Raw genomic sequence first — 16,175 nt, forward strand, 5'->3', positions numbered from 1 at the left:
GTTGAATAAAACAGAAAAAAATATAATTAATTCAGTTTCAATTCAGGGCAGCTTTGGGATTATAATAACTAGCCAAATAAACACTCAGACAGCCTCTGTCTGACTTTCTGCCAATGTGACCTCGAGGAGGCTGAGCATGTCCAAAGGCACAGAGAGCGATAGTGCACGAGTGGCTGTGAGCCCTGTTGCTCCTGATTCACTAATCCCTGTTGGAAGTTGTAATGGAGCAGCTTTCTCACTGAGGGATTAACCATGTGCTACCTGCTGAGAGGGGCTTCTACTGATGGACTGGTCAAAAAGGTATTAAAAGTGATTTCCTCAAGAATTGGCAGTTGCTTTCAGGCCTTTGTGAATCGCTGGAATGAGATTAGACTACGTCCAACTGAGTAAACGGTGTAATCTGATAGTGTTTCTAAAATGAGGCTAAGTCTTCCATCCTTCTCAGATCAGTCTGGGTTCACAGTCCAGCACAGCAATTGTGTCTTCATACTCTGAAAAGTTTGGAGCTTATTCTCAGACATGACAGCATATTATTCTCACATTTGCTTTGAACAATTTCTCTTAATTTCTCTCTTAATAAAGCATGAAGACATAATGTTGAATTGAACTGGTAAAGTGGAAAGATAACTGATATTTCCAAGAACTAAAATATTGTAAAAGGGAACAATGGTTCAAGATGAAATATTTTAGACTTCAATATAACTTGTCTTATAACTAATAATTGAGTCACACAAAGACTCATTAGAAGTGAAGTGACTTCTAACTCACAGAGGATTAGGAGTCATTAACAGAGGGCTGACGTCTTAACTCCCCTGCTGTTTTTCCAAGGCAGTGTTAATAAAAATTTAAAACCACATTGAGCCACCTTTTAATTGAAAGTGTCTTCATTTTTTTTTCTTTCTATCCCAAAACTGAGTGGTGAATTTCCCCAGGGGCGCAGCCAGTATTTAATTGGTCGATATAAATGACTGAAGCCTGATCAAAGCTGCCAAGTGGCCCCATGACCCTGGAATCAGCATGCAGTCCCAGTATATTGTCGCTGGGGTGTGAAGGAGTAAAAGTACTGATAGTAAAGTGAATGGTACTGCAGATACTTCAAGAGTCAAATATAGAAAATGCTTAGAGGGGGGAGTTCTGCTGATACAATGGCAGCAGATGTTTTCAGAGGAAGGCCAGTTGACACCCCGACACTTTTAAAAGTGTACAATGTCCTGACCTGTGTTTGGTCATGTGATTCTTTTTAGCTTGCCAGATCGAATGTCAGGTGGGACTCAGCTCGTGCCGTCCCTAGTAAATACTCTTATCTACATGTGTAAAGCCCTACACGCAGCCAGTGTGGCCAGTGCTTCTGTGTTTTTCTCTACCTGATAACATTTATTTTTTTTTACTGGTGTGCGACAGTAAAATATCTACAACGGTAGCGTCGTACTCCTGATTGATCTGCCAGTTCAAGGTCAAAGTGCTCTGGCACACCAGTTGGTCAGACGAGGCTTGGCAGGAGATAAAAGTATATTTAGACGCTGCGGTAATCCTCCTCGCTCTACGTCACTTTGCCGCAGGAAGCCTCCGCTGCAAAACTCTCTGCTCAGACCATCAATATGCGCTAAGACCACATCTACATGGACTTGGTTTCCACTGTTGCTTCCCAGCCAGCGTGTATCAGTTAAAATAGTGTCGGCAGGTCGGCTCGCTCAGTTGATTTTGGCCTACCCCCAGCTGAAATCTGTGAAAGGTCTGCGGCTCTAAGCTTACACTTGGCACAGGAGGCTGCCAAACGTGGCTGAAGACACTGGCTTTGCTCTGTCTAAAGAGATGACATTCATGTGTGGTGTTAGATTTCAAAAGCAGACATAATAATAAAACAGTCACTCAGTAGGTTGCATTTATTTCTCCGTATTTTTCTTTTCCCTCAGTAGACTTCCTGTGTTCAGGGAATGACATTCTGGTGAGGGGCAGACAAAAGAAAAAAAAACTAAACAAAAACAAGAGATCATGGGCCAGGAGAAGAGAGCGGAACACATTTCCCCCAGTACAACTAGTAGAAAATACTAGTTGGTCCCTATAAATATAACATGGCATTTGAGTCCTTTTCCAAATGTACAAGATATGTTACAAGTCAGACTTCACAACATGAAAACGGTGGACACGGATAGAAACAGCTTAGATGACTTTCTTCAGCTCGTCGTACAAGACCAGCACGAAGGCGCCGCCCATGCCCCTGAGCACGTTGGACAAGGCGCCCTTGAAGAAGGCCTTGCTGCCCTCGTCGCGTGCGATCTTCCTCCAGCAGTCCAGGGTGCCGGAGTACATGATGTCGGCTGAATGGGAAAAGAAAGGAATTACAACGATGTCACGCTTTGGGTCGGCTCGTAAGACTGTAAATTCAGCCGGACTGGTGTTTCTTTACCTCCTTTACGTCCAGACTGCATCATCATGCGACGACGGACGGTGTCGAAGGGGTAGGAGGCCAGACCAGCCACCGCGGTCACAGACTGAGCGATCATCCAGCTGACCACAATGTGTGTGTTCTTGGGGTCGGGAAGCATTCCTGTAAAATAAGAATTTAAAAAAAGAGTTATAAAGATGCCCTCAAGTCCATTCGGGCTGGACACACAGAGCAGTTCAGGGACAGGAACCTAAAAACACTCACCCTTTGCAGTATCATAGATGCCAAAGTAAGCGGCTCTGTAGATGATGATGCCCTGCACGGAGACGCCGAAGCCCTGGTACAGGCCCTTGATGCCGTCAGACTTGCTGATCTTCACCAGACAGTCTCCCAGACCTTTGAACTCACGCTCCTGGCCGGCTTTGCCCACGTCGGCAGCCAGACGGGTCCTGGCAAAGTCGAGGGGGTAGACGAAGCACAGCGAGGTAGCCCCAGCGGCACCGCCGGAGGCCAGGTTGCCGGCAAAGTATCTCCAGAACTGCGTGCGCTTATCGACGCCGTCGAGGAAAATCTTCTTGTACTTATCCTTGAAGGCGAAGTTGAGGGCCTGGGTGGGGAAGTAACGGATCACGTTGGCCAGGTTGCCCCTCCAGAATGATACGAAGCCCTGCTCCTTGGGGATGCGGACAATGCAGTCCATGATGCCCTTGTACTGCTGGTCGACGGCGATCTGCTTGCTGGCATGTTGGACCTGAAAACAACCACAACATGGATGGTTAATCTCAGCGACAGATCAAGAAATTTAGAAGACAAGTGACTGTGCTGTGCAAGTTGAGGTTGCAAATGTTCTTTCGCAGAATTACAAAAAAGAATTGCCTTAAACTCTCAAATTATATATGAAATATAGATTAGCACATAGAGTTCCCATGATCCTCACGTGTCAGACAGACACTTGCGCCTCTGAGCAGCTCAGAAGGCATTCATTCAAAAAGAATTCACAGCCCCTCCTCCATCCGTTGCTACTCCCTCCTCCCCTCTCCCTCTGCTGCAGCCCTTGTAGCGGTGGAGTGCCATGGCGTAAACCTTGGTGTGACCTTGTCCAGACTATCGTGGACTCGGGCTAAAGGTCTGCAGCGGCACGTTTGTCAACGCAATAAAAGCGTTGCATTATATTTCTGCCTGCCTATAAAGCAATGCACCGCAGTGTCGCCATGGATCGGCTGCAGCCTGTGTTACGTAACTGAGGCGATGCGCCTCATCCATCTGCGCCTGCAGCTCTCTGACATAACCCTGCATGCCGCTTCCAACCTTCCCCTAGCGCAGCATCTTTAGCCTTTCATCTCCCCGTTTTTGATGCAACATCTATTTCATCATCAGCCAGTAAAAATGCAACAACACGATGGATGAGGCCGGTTTGGCGCAACAGACATGCGCAATTGCGCCTGATTAAAGAAAGAAGGAAAAAAAAAACTGCGAATTGAATGACATTGACACGCACCTGGAGGAGCAGCTTGACTCTCTCGATGGGGGCCACGGCGGTTTTGGAGATGGCAGCGGCGGTACCACCAGCCAAGAAGTCCTTGGCGAAGGAAATGGCTGTGTCACCCATCTTCAGATGTTATCAGAGTCTGTCCGCTCGCTGGGGTTTGCCTGTGGAGTTGAAATGGCCGACGCCGAGCTGGAGGAGAGCGGATTTAAAGGGACCGGCCGCGAGAAAAACTGTGAACTCCGACTCCCGCTTCCGATTGGCTGTCAGCGGTGGCTGGTGGGCGGCGCTCGTTGATGCCCTTCGATTCCGATACGGAACCCACCTTCTCGCCACCAAAGTGACCTAATGACAACATTTATTATAGCATCAAGGAATTTATTTTTTAAAACATAAAAGTTTGTTTTGCATTTTCTGTTTCTCTCACATCAACATCCCCACACAACGCTGGGAATGTGGCGCTCCAGCCAAGGTCACCCAAGATCCTGTCAAATGTCCCTTCCTATGGCGGCTAAAGCTGTAGCTACTGTGTGCAAAGGTCGTCCTATGTCTGAGTGTCCTTTTGCTGTCATTCACTTTCCCACAGCATGGAGGAGGACATGATTGAATCAACTGACTGATCACACAAACACACTCACCTACACATACTTGATCAACAGAAATACTGTTACTGCCTGAGTAATAAGAAGGGCCTTAATGACTTGTTCTTAGATTAAACAGCTTTGTTTTTAATCATCATCATTATTATTATTATTATTATTATTATTATTATTATTATTATTATTATTATTTCCCAGACATTAATAGAGGCTGAAGTATCTTCTAACAGACATTGATTGCAAAAGCAACTGTACCACTGAGCAAAATGTCATCTGTCGAACTGACCCTGCACACATTTAAAAGCATTTCAAGGAAGTCTAACCGTCATATCTGCCTTGGAGAATGTGGAAGTTCCAGCTGTCAAGGGGTCAGCGGAGACAAAAATAAAGAGCTGCGTGTGTGGATGACCCGCTCCAACCTGAGCATTTATGGTCAAGAAGTCCACCCACAAGACTAATAATCTTCATGTGATCCCAATTGAAGTCAAAATTGCTGAACAGAGTCACACACACGGGGAACCGTTTCATATGATTAACCACTGCGGCTCAAAAATACTCAAGAGTTTTGAGGACATGCACGAGCACACAATTTAGGTGAAAGTTGTGTTAAATCCTTTAGTAAAACAAAAACACACCCACTGGATGCGTTACATGAAGACAATGTGGGGGCCAGTTCATGAGGAGCTAAATAATAGTACAATAATAAAAGGATAAATAATGTCATTATCTTAGTAGTTATAAGTATCACATTTTTGTTTATATTGCAATCTATCACAGAATCTGTAAGGTGCACCCCTCAGGTGTATATCTACTGTACACAATTGCATGAAAAATTATGTTGTAACGACAAAACCTCTTGTTTTTTCAAAATCAGTGAACAGAAAAACATTTTATTTCATTCATGTGGACATACAAAAAGGACAGTTAACACATTGTACAATAATTGTATAAACATCCTTACAATGATATATTAAATAACATATGAATGAATGGTTCATGTTGTGAGCATGCTTGTGCCATTACAATTGTGCCAATATTTGATTGCAATTTTGCATAGCCATTTTACACTGATATGACAAAAAAAAAAACAAGACACTGCTTGTGCATTAAAATATAACCTAGCTCACAAATATTGTTAATTAGTAACCCATACACTGTGGCAAAATAACTGCCTAAAAAATAAATAATAATTGTTTGAAGGCACATGATTTTGGATTGACAAACTGTTTAAAAAAACAACAAAAAACAATATTGGTAGATGACAGTTTCTTTACAAATAATACTGTTGGATTAAAGAGCAACATTGTGAAAACAGTTAGATTGCAGGGTTTTTTTTGCCTCTAGAAAGACGTCAAACCTAAAAACCTGAAGCCTTAAGTAAGTATTACAGACCATCAATACAGACAAATGTCTCTGTGGTATTTCAAGTCTCGCAAAGAACTTATTTTTCAGGTGGAGTAGGAGCAGCAGCAGTCAATATTTCACCTCCCGGCCATGTTTTTGGATCAACATTCACCAGCGGTTTCCCAAAGAAGATTCCCCTGACGCAAAGTTCCGGTTTTTCAAGTAGCGCTTCACCTCCTGCAGCTCGTATGGCCCGAGGCTCTGGTCGACGCCCGGCGTGAGCTTGTAGCTCAGTGGTGAGACGATGTAGCCGTTGCGGTAAAGGCAAAGCTGCTTACACATCTCAAAGCAGGTGAAGAGAAGGCCAAAGTAGGGGACGATCTGTCAGATAGGGAGGGAAAACAGGTGCATTTTTTAGTGTTGTGCTTGAACTGTGTGTTATAACAGTAAGTGCACCAGGACAGAGGGTTCTGCCAAAAGGGAGACCTGGTATTAGTATGGTGGAACTTGTTACGCCAATTTATTTTCATTCATCTGCTCGCATAACATGGCTGCATTGGCAAAATCAATGTGTGACCATCCTGACATTTGCAGTGAAACATGAGAACGTCGCATGCTCCATGTTCCACAAACAGACTTTATTCACCTTGCCCGTGACGCTCTGAGCCACGCGCTAAACATTGCTTTCCCTGCCCCGCCCCCCGCCCGCCCCTCACTGGCTTTTTACTCCCATACGCGTAAGTGAGGGAGGAGTTACAACTCTCCGTCATCACGGCATCACTCATGGCCCTGAGCACGTGCCCTGACTCCTGCTACTATGACTTCGAAGGGAGAGATAGTAGACAGGCGCTCCGTCCATATCACTGGGCAGATGTTTGATAACACATTAGTGAAACTCTACCTTTATTGAGTTTGCAGCCAGGCCGTTCCACAGCGAGAGGATGCCCTTGTTTCTGACAACCTGTGAGAAACAGTCAATCATTCCAGTGAAATGGACGTCGACTCCACCTAAGTGAGGCAGCCGAGGACTCTGCGCCTGCAAAAGTAAAAACATAAAGAAATAAGCAAAACAGCATTAATCATTTTGTGTGTTTTTTGTCCTCATAAAATATTACCCAAGCATATGAATGAATTACACACAGTTTTCCTCCCAATTATGGCACTCTACTACTTAATATTTGATGGTATTTGAGTTTGTTTTAAAAACACTTTATTTTCTTCTCAGTTTTTTATTTCCCTACATATTTCCAAAAAACAAGTTAACCTCAGTTAAAAATAATAATAAATGATTTGGTTCCACTTATTGTCACCCTTGTCACCTATATGTTAAAAGCAGAGCAAGCTGAATGTCATGTGACAGAGAAATAGTTGAGAGGTATTTAGAAGAAACATGCTATCATGAGGCCATCAGACTATGCAAACAGCTCAGAGAAACCTCTAAAGTGCCTTTGAGTTAAACAATACTTAGCTTAAATCATTACCCTAAGCTTTGGCAAACGTCCTCAGACCTTCCCTAATAAAGTTTAATGCATAACCCTGAGACACAGGCAGTAACCAAACACCCAATAGTGAATATTGTTCAAAGTTTTCTTGACTATTGGCTGGCAAAACGTAGACTTTTTGCAAGAATTGGCTACGTATGTATATGTACACATACTGTACATATACTTTCAGTTTGCCTACTCCACGATGGTGACTGTCTATCTTTGGAGGACTTATCTATAGCATGTTCAGGCCTGCATGGGACACATTCACATTCCCAGCTGCTGTTGAACCTTGAGGTGGCTAATAATAGGCCAATAAAACCGGATGTAGTATTCTGCTCTCTGCAAGAGCCATTGTTCTGCCGCATGTCCTTCTAATCAGGCAGGGGGCATCTTAAACACGGTTAAAGGTGAACATGCGGCACCATAGAGAGCAGTTTTTCTCTACTGATTAACTGAAGATCAGTTAGAAAATGCAACTTCAGAAACAACTCAGAAGCATTAAAAGGCTAGTGAGGAGCTAGCTAAAGCTAAAAAGGCTAGCCATATTTAGATGGATTTACTGCACTCTTCTGGACTAAAGGTGGTACAGCAAGTTGCAGAGAATCTATACCCTTAACTTGTTAGGGTACATGCTTGTTATTTAAAAAATATTTTTGATAGGACACTAAATTATATTTTGTATAAAAGCACACACTTCTAAAACAACATTTTTTCTGTTGTCATAAATTTGGACTTGTGAAGAAAGTAAGTTGTTGATTTTAACAAAAGTATTGAAATCAAAATCACAACACATTTTTTTTTTTAAATGAGATCCCTTTTTATGTTTTGGTCGCTCTTTTAAAACTGTAACTTCTCTTTAAACCATGGCCTAAATGCAGAAGTGTTGTGGTGAAAAATTACCTGCATCTTCCTCTTAACAGTTTCAAAAGGGTAGGACAGTGTTTGGGCCACTCCTGCTGCCAGACAGCCGTTGATAAAGTTCTGAAGGGGAGTGAAGCGACAAGGCGGCTCCTGCCAGAGCTTGTCCAGGTTCATGTAGACCACATAGCAACCAACAGAAAAAGGAAAGGCACCTGTCAAAGGAAACAAACAAATAATTAAAGTTACGTCTACAGCAGCGATACAATGGAAAATCATTGAGTGGTCCTAATATGATTATTTTCAAAGTGTCATAAATCAAAGAGATAAGAGGATGAAAGAAATAATCATAATACAGATCAATAAGATTTTACAAATGTGTAAGTGTGACAAACCTACGACAGTGAGAGAAAAGCCCCTATAGAGAGCTTGCAGGCCCTCTGCCCTGTAAATCTTTGAGAGAGTGTGAGCGACGCCGATGTACGTGGGCTGTCTGCAGTTCTGGACGATGAGCCTGGTCTCTACCACCTCCAGAGGGTACGTGACCAGAGCGGCAGCGACACCGGCCAGTCCTCCTGCAAATATGGCTCTCCACTGAGAGATGTAGCCCAGTTCATCCATGTGAAGATGGACAAGTCTGGAGAAGGAGAGAGGTATATGGTAGCAGAGGGAAATTCTTCTTCAACCTCATGTTTCTGGATTTAAGCAAAAAAATTCTTAAAATGTCAACATTCATTAATGTCATTTATGTACACTACCAGTGAAAAGTTTGGACACACCCTACGAATTTAATGTCTTATCTTTCATTCTCATGACTATTGACATTGCAGTTTCTCACTGAAGGCATCAAAACTATGTATGCAAACACATATAATTATGTAGGAAACAATGAAAGTGTAAAATAAGACACATAATTACAGATATCTTGCTCAGACCTCTATATAAAGTTGTAAAAACCTTTAAAAAAAAAAATAATAATAATAATAATAATAATAATAATAACAAAAATAATAATTGAGAATGAGAAGAGGTGTCCACACTTTAGACTGATAGTGTAAATAAAGCAAAATTAATTATATTTTCACAGTTTGTAGAGAAACCCATACACCCTTTCTGTATTTGAAGTTGACCCATGGTGTTTATTGTTTCATATGTCAACATTATATCATCGCGTGGCTCGGCTTTCTTGCTCTGGAACATAATGTACAGATCGGGACGACGTCAGCTGATGCAGCCCGAGGTGGTGTTTATGCGTGGGCACGTGCTGTGGCACGTGAAAGGGTGCACATTGACAAGGGTAAACGTTGCTACAGTGTTAAAGTGAACGGAGCGTTTCATGTGTATACACGACTTCGCAATGTTATTGCTCGTGTCACGTGGCGAAAGCCAATGTCCGGTCTGTCCTAATCATTGCACCGGCAAAAAACACTTTTGTCCGCTAGTGACCTCTTGAGGCTGGGGTGTTGTGCGCCCTGGGTTTAGTCTCACAGGAAGAGATGAAAGAAACACTTCTGCAAAACAAGCGTCGTATTCTCGACTGTGATTCACATTAATAACTCATAATTCTGTCATGGCCCAAAGTTGGCTAGAACTTTATCAACACAGTTTTTTTTACTGCCTGAGAAGAGCCTGAGAACGCATTGTGCCTGTGAAACAAAGCGCAGGGCTTTAAGCTAACCCCCAAGCCTCCGATTTAAATATCGACTGAGCGAGACGAGCCCTGCGATTGGCCGAGACAGAAGGTGCGCATCGTCCGGTGTGAAACAGGAAGTAGCTGAACAGACGTAAACAAACAGTTTATATTAGCATTTGTGTTGAGTTGAAAGTATAAACAAACTGTTTAAATGAGCATTTGTGTTGAGTTAAAAGTATGTGTGTAACATACCATCAGCCTAAGCCCCCCTAAAAAGTTGTTAACAAAAATAAACTCTCTGGGTCCACGTCAGCTGACAGGCTCGGCTGCCTGGCTAATTTGTCTAGCATGAATAAACATAGGTTGCACACATTTAAAAAAGAAAAAGACAGGACCACACAACAAGCACTCAAATTAGGTCACGGACAACCTACTTTTTGTACGTGGCTAGGTGAACAGCCGTGTAAGGGAACAGTCGCAGGCAGGAGGCGAGGTTTCCTTTCCAAAATCCTCGAAGTCCCTCATGCTGGGAGACGAGTAGAAAACTTTGCAGGAAGCCCCCCTTGCTGTGGAAGGTGCCCACCTGGCTCTTGATTCTAACTACCTCGAGAGGCGACGTGACAGTTTTGCTGAAAAATCCGGAGAGGCCGACGCACATAAAGCTTTGAGTCCTGGTCAACCTGTCGTCTTTTTTGACCGAGGCCATCGCCGTCGAACCGTTAAAACCCTCCTCGGGTGTGCGTTGCCCCTGCGATTACTTCAGTTGTTTACCAGCGAGAGCAGAGGATTTGTTGACATCCAAATATAGAGTCCGCCGAGGTTCCCTTCTCCTGCGCGCTGGTGCTGCTGCTGTGATCAGTGGCGTTATGTGACATGTGATAGCAAAACTTACGCGGTCCAACGACCAGAGGGCGCTCTTTCACCTGGTTTCAAAGAAACAGGAAACAAATCGACCACAACAAAACTGCTGAAAAAAAAAATGTAAGCAAGTTGTTTGTTTTTTTTGGCGTGTGAATGATAAGGGTTCATTCATACAGACTATTCGCTTAAATAGTCTGTACATGCGTTTCAAATTTGCATTATTAGACCTAATTAACAATTTAACCCGGTACACTTTTTTTTATATACTATTTATTTGGCAGAATTTATTTAGTTCTAGCCCCGAGGTGCTGACTGACAGTCACACACACACACACACACACACACACACACACACACACACACACACACACACATGCCCTAACACATTTCCAGTACCAGTCAGCTATAATGATGCCACAGTCACCACATTGAAAATTGTTCTGTCTGCACAATAACGTTAGCTTTATTATGTATTTAAATTAGTTGAAGGAACAGACACACCAATACACATCACTGAAATAATTGTGCCCAAAATGATTTTTTCCCCTCTTTTGTGATTATTTACTATTTAATGATTCAATTGCTAATTAATGATTTCACCGTTATATGTGTCACTGGTGCTATTCCACCGCTCAAAGTTTAAACAATAATTTACTTTAATTATTATCTCTGCTTAGCGTTACATATGTGAATAATGCCAATTCAGAAAATCTCTTTCACTGATCCTCACCCAGGAGACTTGTTATAGCCTGTTTGGTGCACCTCTCTTGCACTCCACAACGACAATGTCATATATGGGTGAAGTCCATGTTCTCTCTACAGCTAGAGCTCCTTGCTCCTTCGATATAAGCACCCTCGGATAATGAAGCAGCAAAATGACAGAATGGGTTGGGGGAAAAAAAGGTGCAATGTCTGATGTGTCCATTGGCATAAACTTGATTGCAGTTATGTATAAATTAGAGTAAGTCCAGATAATTGCATTCAATTCAGCTTTGAGAGTGAAGAAGCCAGATTGATGTGAGAGTAACTACATAGTTATACTTTCAAAATCAAAATGTCCTACTCAATCTGGCCACTCTCTTTTTCTCTGACAAGCCCACCGCAGAGATTCTTTGATCTCAGAGATGTCTGCGCTTTACAGGACAGGAAAGGCTGAGGTTTCCTTCTTGAAAGATAAGATGGTGTGATGAGGCCTCATGCTGTATCTTATCAATTAATGCTTCAGCAATCAAACGGCAGCAGCAAAAAGATTCTGCTGCCACTGTGTCTCTCCTCTGCACCTCACATTGCCTGAACCCACCTCTGTTTGTATAGAATACACATAGAGCACTGCCCTCTTCCTATATGTATGCCCTCCCTCCCTTCCTGAGTGTGTCCTTCCCATGCACCACAGTTTTGCGGGAGCAGCCGGCGTGCCTTTGTGTTTCTGAGACTGGCACGTAGCAGTAGGTGTAGGCCGGCTGAGCCATTGTCATTCTCTGGATGTCATGCGCAAGTCAACCCTTGATCTCCCACTTTGAAGTGCATTGCTGGAGGACTTCGGGAGAGAACCGTCTCCGGGTCCAGCGGGAGCCGCTGAGAGTCAGCAGAGGGCGCCTGATACCAGGCAGGCTGCACGAGGGCCTGCACCGCTGTCATCCTCACAGACTGGAGCCATAAAATTCTCACCTCATTATCTGAGACAGCCACATCACAGGCTTGTGTTTGCCGGGGAGGGGAAGGGGAAGACAAGTTGTGGGGGTGGGTGACACCACAGTCTGCCTGTATGTGAGTGTGTCATTTACTAGGGTGTGTGTGTGTGTGTGTGTGTGGGTTGGGGTGGGGGTGCTGGTGAGAAAAAAAAAATCAGAGCAAGATCACAATTCACCAAGGCTGCATGTCGACACCTCCAGCAACAAGGCTCAGGTCACACTACCGCACTTCCTCAGCTCACTTAACAGGAATGGAGACTTGTTATTCATGGACGCCTAATACCAAATTAATGGATTCTGTGATGGGTGAAACCGGGTAAAGTTGTGAGGGGTTTGTTAGGAATAATAAATGTAAGTTTGCACCTCATTACTCGGAATATCATTTGTCACACAACTCTGAAAGTGCCGTTAGTGCTGTAGGCCAGTGAATGTGTTTGGATATGGTTAAATCAATCTTTCGACAATGCAATAATGAAAGCAGAATAACAACGCCAGTAATTTCTTGGCTTTCTATCTAAATGTCTTAAGAAAAACTAAAAGCTAGGATTAATTTTGCCTTCGAACAAATTTAACAAGGAATGATGCATTACTTATTTATCCAGGATGTGGATGACCATCAGGCCCATTGTCTGTCAGGATGCAGAGGAAGACTTCAAGCAGCTGGTGCTCTCTTATCTTCCCATGTACATCCAATAAATCAATATCAAATCTAAGGAACGGGAAGCCAGATGGCCCCTTGCACAACCCACCGGGGGCTAGGGCCCTCTCAGGGCCTCCTTGGCTACTGTAACACCGGCGCACGCAGCCAGCCCTTTGAAGGCATACACATTCAACAAGCGGCTCAATGAATGACTAAAGGGAACAAATAAGCTGTTACGACTCTGTTCAAATCAGTGTTTGTGTTTCCATCTACATCAAAGACCCCACTCTGTTTGATATGCAGCCCCCCCACACCTTGATCCGAGCCAGGTACAGGTAGTGGGGAGGAGTGGGCCACTGAGAGGAGAGAGGGTCATGTGGCTGCTCCTCTCACCCCCTGGCTCGAGGGTAGTTGACCCAGACGAAGGGTCTGGCCATGTCTCCTGTTCCCCAGGGAGCTATTGCCCCTTGCAACAATCACCAGACACATTATTTATTTGGTGTCCTATTGATTAGATGCTTTTAAAGATTATTCCCTCAAAAAATATGTTTCTTTAGTTCTGCCAAAATTTAGAGCATTTGATGAGTCAAATCATCTGTGAATGTGCTGTTAAAATTTGGAAGTGGCTGGTGGCTGAGGTCAGTTTCCCGAATGCGTCCCGCCAGACTCTTATTCCTGTGCTGGCTAGGGGTCAGGTTAAACAGTAGTTTGATTGAATGGTTGTTCACAGGCCAGTGTGAAATGCCGGCTCTATTGCAATGTGGGAGTGGGAAGGAGGGGGTTTCTCTGGCCTTTGTGTGGCCTGTGGTCTTAGAGCACGGACCCCATTGTTAGAAAGCTGACCAGCCAGCCCCTCAGACTCTCCTTTGCCCTGCTTTGTCTCTAGCAGTGTGACCATTTCCTTCATCCAGGTCAGGGCAGGGTCATGACTTTGGACACCAGTCTTCCGTGTCTGTCTGCCCAGCCTGCATTCTCATAAATGCACACTGAGACAACAGATGCCCTTTTGTCACGTCAGAGTTTCAAAAAAAAAGTTGCTGTGTCAGAGCAGGTTTCTGCCTCTTTGAGCCAAAGGGTGAATGCAAAATATCAGGTGTTTTCCTTCATTTTTCCCGCTCGCACACTGGAGATGGTGGTGCCAACATTAAATAAAATGAATGGGGAAAACTATTTCATTAAAATGATTTAATCTTTTTCTGCCTTTTGCAGGGATGTGAAACACAACATTCCCGCAATATGAGCTGAGACCACCACTTTGCTAGCAAGTGTCCGAGTTATGCGACCAGATTTTAGAAGAGGAAAGGATCCTCCTTCTGTCCCGAGGCCGTACCTGCCTTATCTTGGCCTGACCATCGGGGTGATAAAAAGAGGAAAGGCCAAAGGGCCATAAGGACCTAGTGTGCGTGGCTCAGGTCAACAGTGTAAGGAGGCTGGCTGCGGAGGCAGGGAGGATGGACAAGAATATTATCAGATAAGAATCACCAAGGCCTTTTGATCTCAAAGGGACAGATATGGGGCTACAGGGTGTCATGCTGGGAGGACGAGCAGAACGACATGGCAGGTACAAACAAGCAAAGCCCTTGAAGATCATCTGGGTTCTAAGCATATTGACACAGGGAAAACTGTAAAGTCTAATCCACTGTACACACACAGACACACACATGCACACACACTTGCTTATCTGTTGGGTTTCACACTTTACTTATTGCAGTAAGTGTTACATTTGTTCACTGAACAAAAACATGGCTCATATTCCATTAAGATAAGCGAATACATTTTGAATTGTATTACTCACAAAAACAGCAATGATATTTTATGATGCACTAAATGTGCAATGATCCATTATACTGTACGAGTGTACATTTGAAGTCCTCCTGGGTGTGGACGACTGTGCCTGTGCAGTCTGTTGTTATGTTTATTTTTCTTTTCTTTTTTAATGTGTCACGGAACAGAAGCCACCAGGTGGAGGCCAGGCAAGACTCGAGGCTGCTGTGCAAGTTGGAGCCTGAACCAAATGCCTGACAGTCTTGGCCAGAGGGTGACCTGGAGAAGTGACTTTTCGAGAGGGGGCTAGCCAGCTGCCACAGAGTTTAAGTGCCTTTGATCAAAGGATGTCAAATTTGAAGTCAAACATATATGTGAAAAGAAAAAAATATAAAATAATCAAAAAATTAGCAAATGTTGTCCTTGTAGCTTATGTATTTGTGCTGGAAATGATCCATTTCTGGAATAATTGTTTAAACACAGAAATGATCCATAATGTTCCAAGACCAAATCTCAAAGACACTCTCCTGCCATAACGCACCTGCTTTAAACCAAACCAGCCAAACTATACAGTCAGAATGATGTCTGAGATCTTTTTAGATGAAGATTTACATCTTAGATGAAGATTTACATCATTCCAAGATCCAATGGGTTCAAGGCTTACGTCTGAAGGAAATGATAGCCATCCTATTTTTGTGCATTCCACGTGTACTGAACGGAAACCGTTTCTACGTTAAAAAGAATTGTTTTTAAATGAAGCATGTGAACCACTGGCAATTTATTAGACACCGAAACAGGATTATGTTTTGCGTAACATTTTGTTTGTAACAAAAGCTTGGAACAATATTTTATTTAAACTTACTCTTAAGTTCACATTAAGCCAATATTATGACCAGAAAGTATCAGCAACTTGTTACATCCACTCTCCAATTAAAAGAATTAAGATGTAAGAGGCCTTCATTATCAGCTCTCTCTGAAGGACATCAAAGGCAGCGCAGTGAGAGTCCAGCTGCCTCGACGGTGTGACTTTCTCCCTTCTCACTCGGGAGGAACTTGTTTTTGTTGAGGATGTTTACGGATCCCAGGAAAGACAAACAGTCTACTTCTTGTTTGTAGGCACCGCAGCTCAGACAAAAAGCCACGGGCCTGTTCTGCTTGTGTATGGTGTGCGTGCGAGTGTGTGAGTACATATGTGTGAGAATGAGAGTGAGGGTCAGGATGTATTCCTTTGTTTGGTCAATGTTTATCTTAGTCTCTGTGTCTCCAAATCTCTCACCAAAACAATAAACTAACTTAATGCTCGGACAAAACAGTTTGAATGCTGGTAAAATCACAAAGGATTGAAGTTCTACAAAGCGAATGTGCACAAAGTATCAAAAACCTGTACATTCAACATGAAGTTGGTTGCATTGTAAATTATTTCTTC

The 16,175-nt window shown here is 43.4% G+C and overlaps 2 protein-coding genes across 2 annotated transcripts; both read right to left on the reverse strand.

Moving 5' to 3' along the window:
* Positions 1 to 1,868: 1,868 nt before the first annotated feature.
* Positions 1,869 to 4,065, reverse strand: slc25a5 (solute carrier family 25 member 5). The gene is made up of 4 exons (XM_076046543.1): positions 3,885 to 4,065; positions 2,651 to 3,137; positions 2,408 to 2,548; positions 1,869 to 2,318 (listed from the first exon to the last, which is right to left on the reverse strand). Exons 1-4 carry the CDS (start codon positions 3,993 to 3,995, stop codon positions 2,161 to 2,163), a joined length of 897 nt encoding a protein of 298 aa, XP_075902658.1. The 5' UTR covers positions 3,996 to 4,065; the 3' UTR covers positions 1,869 to 2,160.
* A 1,278-nt stretch (positions 4,066 to 5,343) lies between these two features.
* slc25a43 (solute carrier family 25 member 43) lies at positions 5,344 to 10,673 on the reverse strand. The gene is made up of 5 exons (XM_076046553.1): positions 10,228 to 10,673; positions 8,556 to 8,797; positions 8,203 to 8,375; positions 6,717 to 6,851; positions 5,344 to 6,196 (listed from the first exon to the last, which is right to left on the reverse strand). Exons 1-5 carry the CDS (start codon positions 10,497 to 10,499, stop codon positions 5,984 to 5,986), a joined length of 1,035 nt encoding a protein of 344 aa, XP_075902668.1. The 5' UTR covers positions 10,500 to 10,673; the 3' UTR covers positions 5,344 to 5,983.
* Positions 10,674 to 16,175: the final 5,502 nt, after the last annotated feature.

Source organism: Nelusetta ayraudi, unplaced genomic scaffold (assembly GCF_046127955.1).
Source record: "Nelusetta ayraudi isolate G7.1 ecotype Tasmania unplaced genomic scaffold, CSIRO-AGI_Nayr_v1 ptg000090l, whole genome shotgun sequence".
NCBI classification, from domain to species: domain Eukaryota; kingdom Metazoa; phylum Chordata; class Actinopteri; order Tetraodontiformes; family Monacanthidae; genus Nelusetta; species Nelusetta ayraudi.

Excerpts from the sequence above, each read along its gene's own strand:
- slc25a5 (XM_076046543.1), bottom strand. The coding sequence starts at position 3,995 with ATGGGTGACACAGCCATTTCCTTCGCCAAGGACTTCTTGGCTGGTGGT. Across the intron at positions 3,138-3,884 it reads GAGTCAAGCTGCTCCTCCAG|GTCCAACATGCCAGCAAGCA; the intron begins GTGCGTGTCAAT and ends GGTTGTTTTCAG. Across the intron at positions 2,549-2,650 it reads CATCTATGATACTGCAAAGG|GAATGCTTCCCGACCCCAAG; the intron begins GTGAGTGTTTTT and ends CTTATTTTACAG.
- slc25a43 (XM_076046553.1), bottom strand. The coding sequence starts at position 10,499 with ATGGCCTCGGTCAAAAAAGACGACAGGTTGACCAGGACTCAAAGCTTT. Across the intron at positions 6,852-8,202 it reads CTGTTAAGAGGAAGATGCAG|GCGCAGAGTCCTCGGCTGCC; the intron begins GTAATTTTTCAC and ends TTACTTTTGCAG. Across the intron at positions 6,197-6,716 it reads TGGCTGCAAACTCAATAAAG|ATCGTCCCCTACTTTGGCCT; the intron begins GTAGAGTTTCAC and ends CCTATCTGACAG.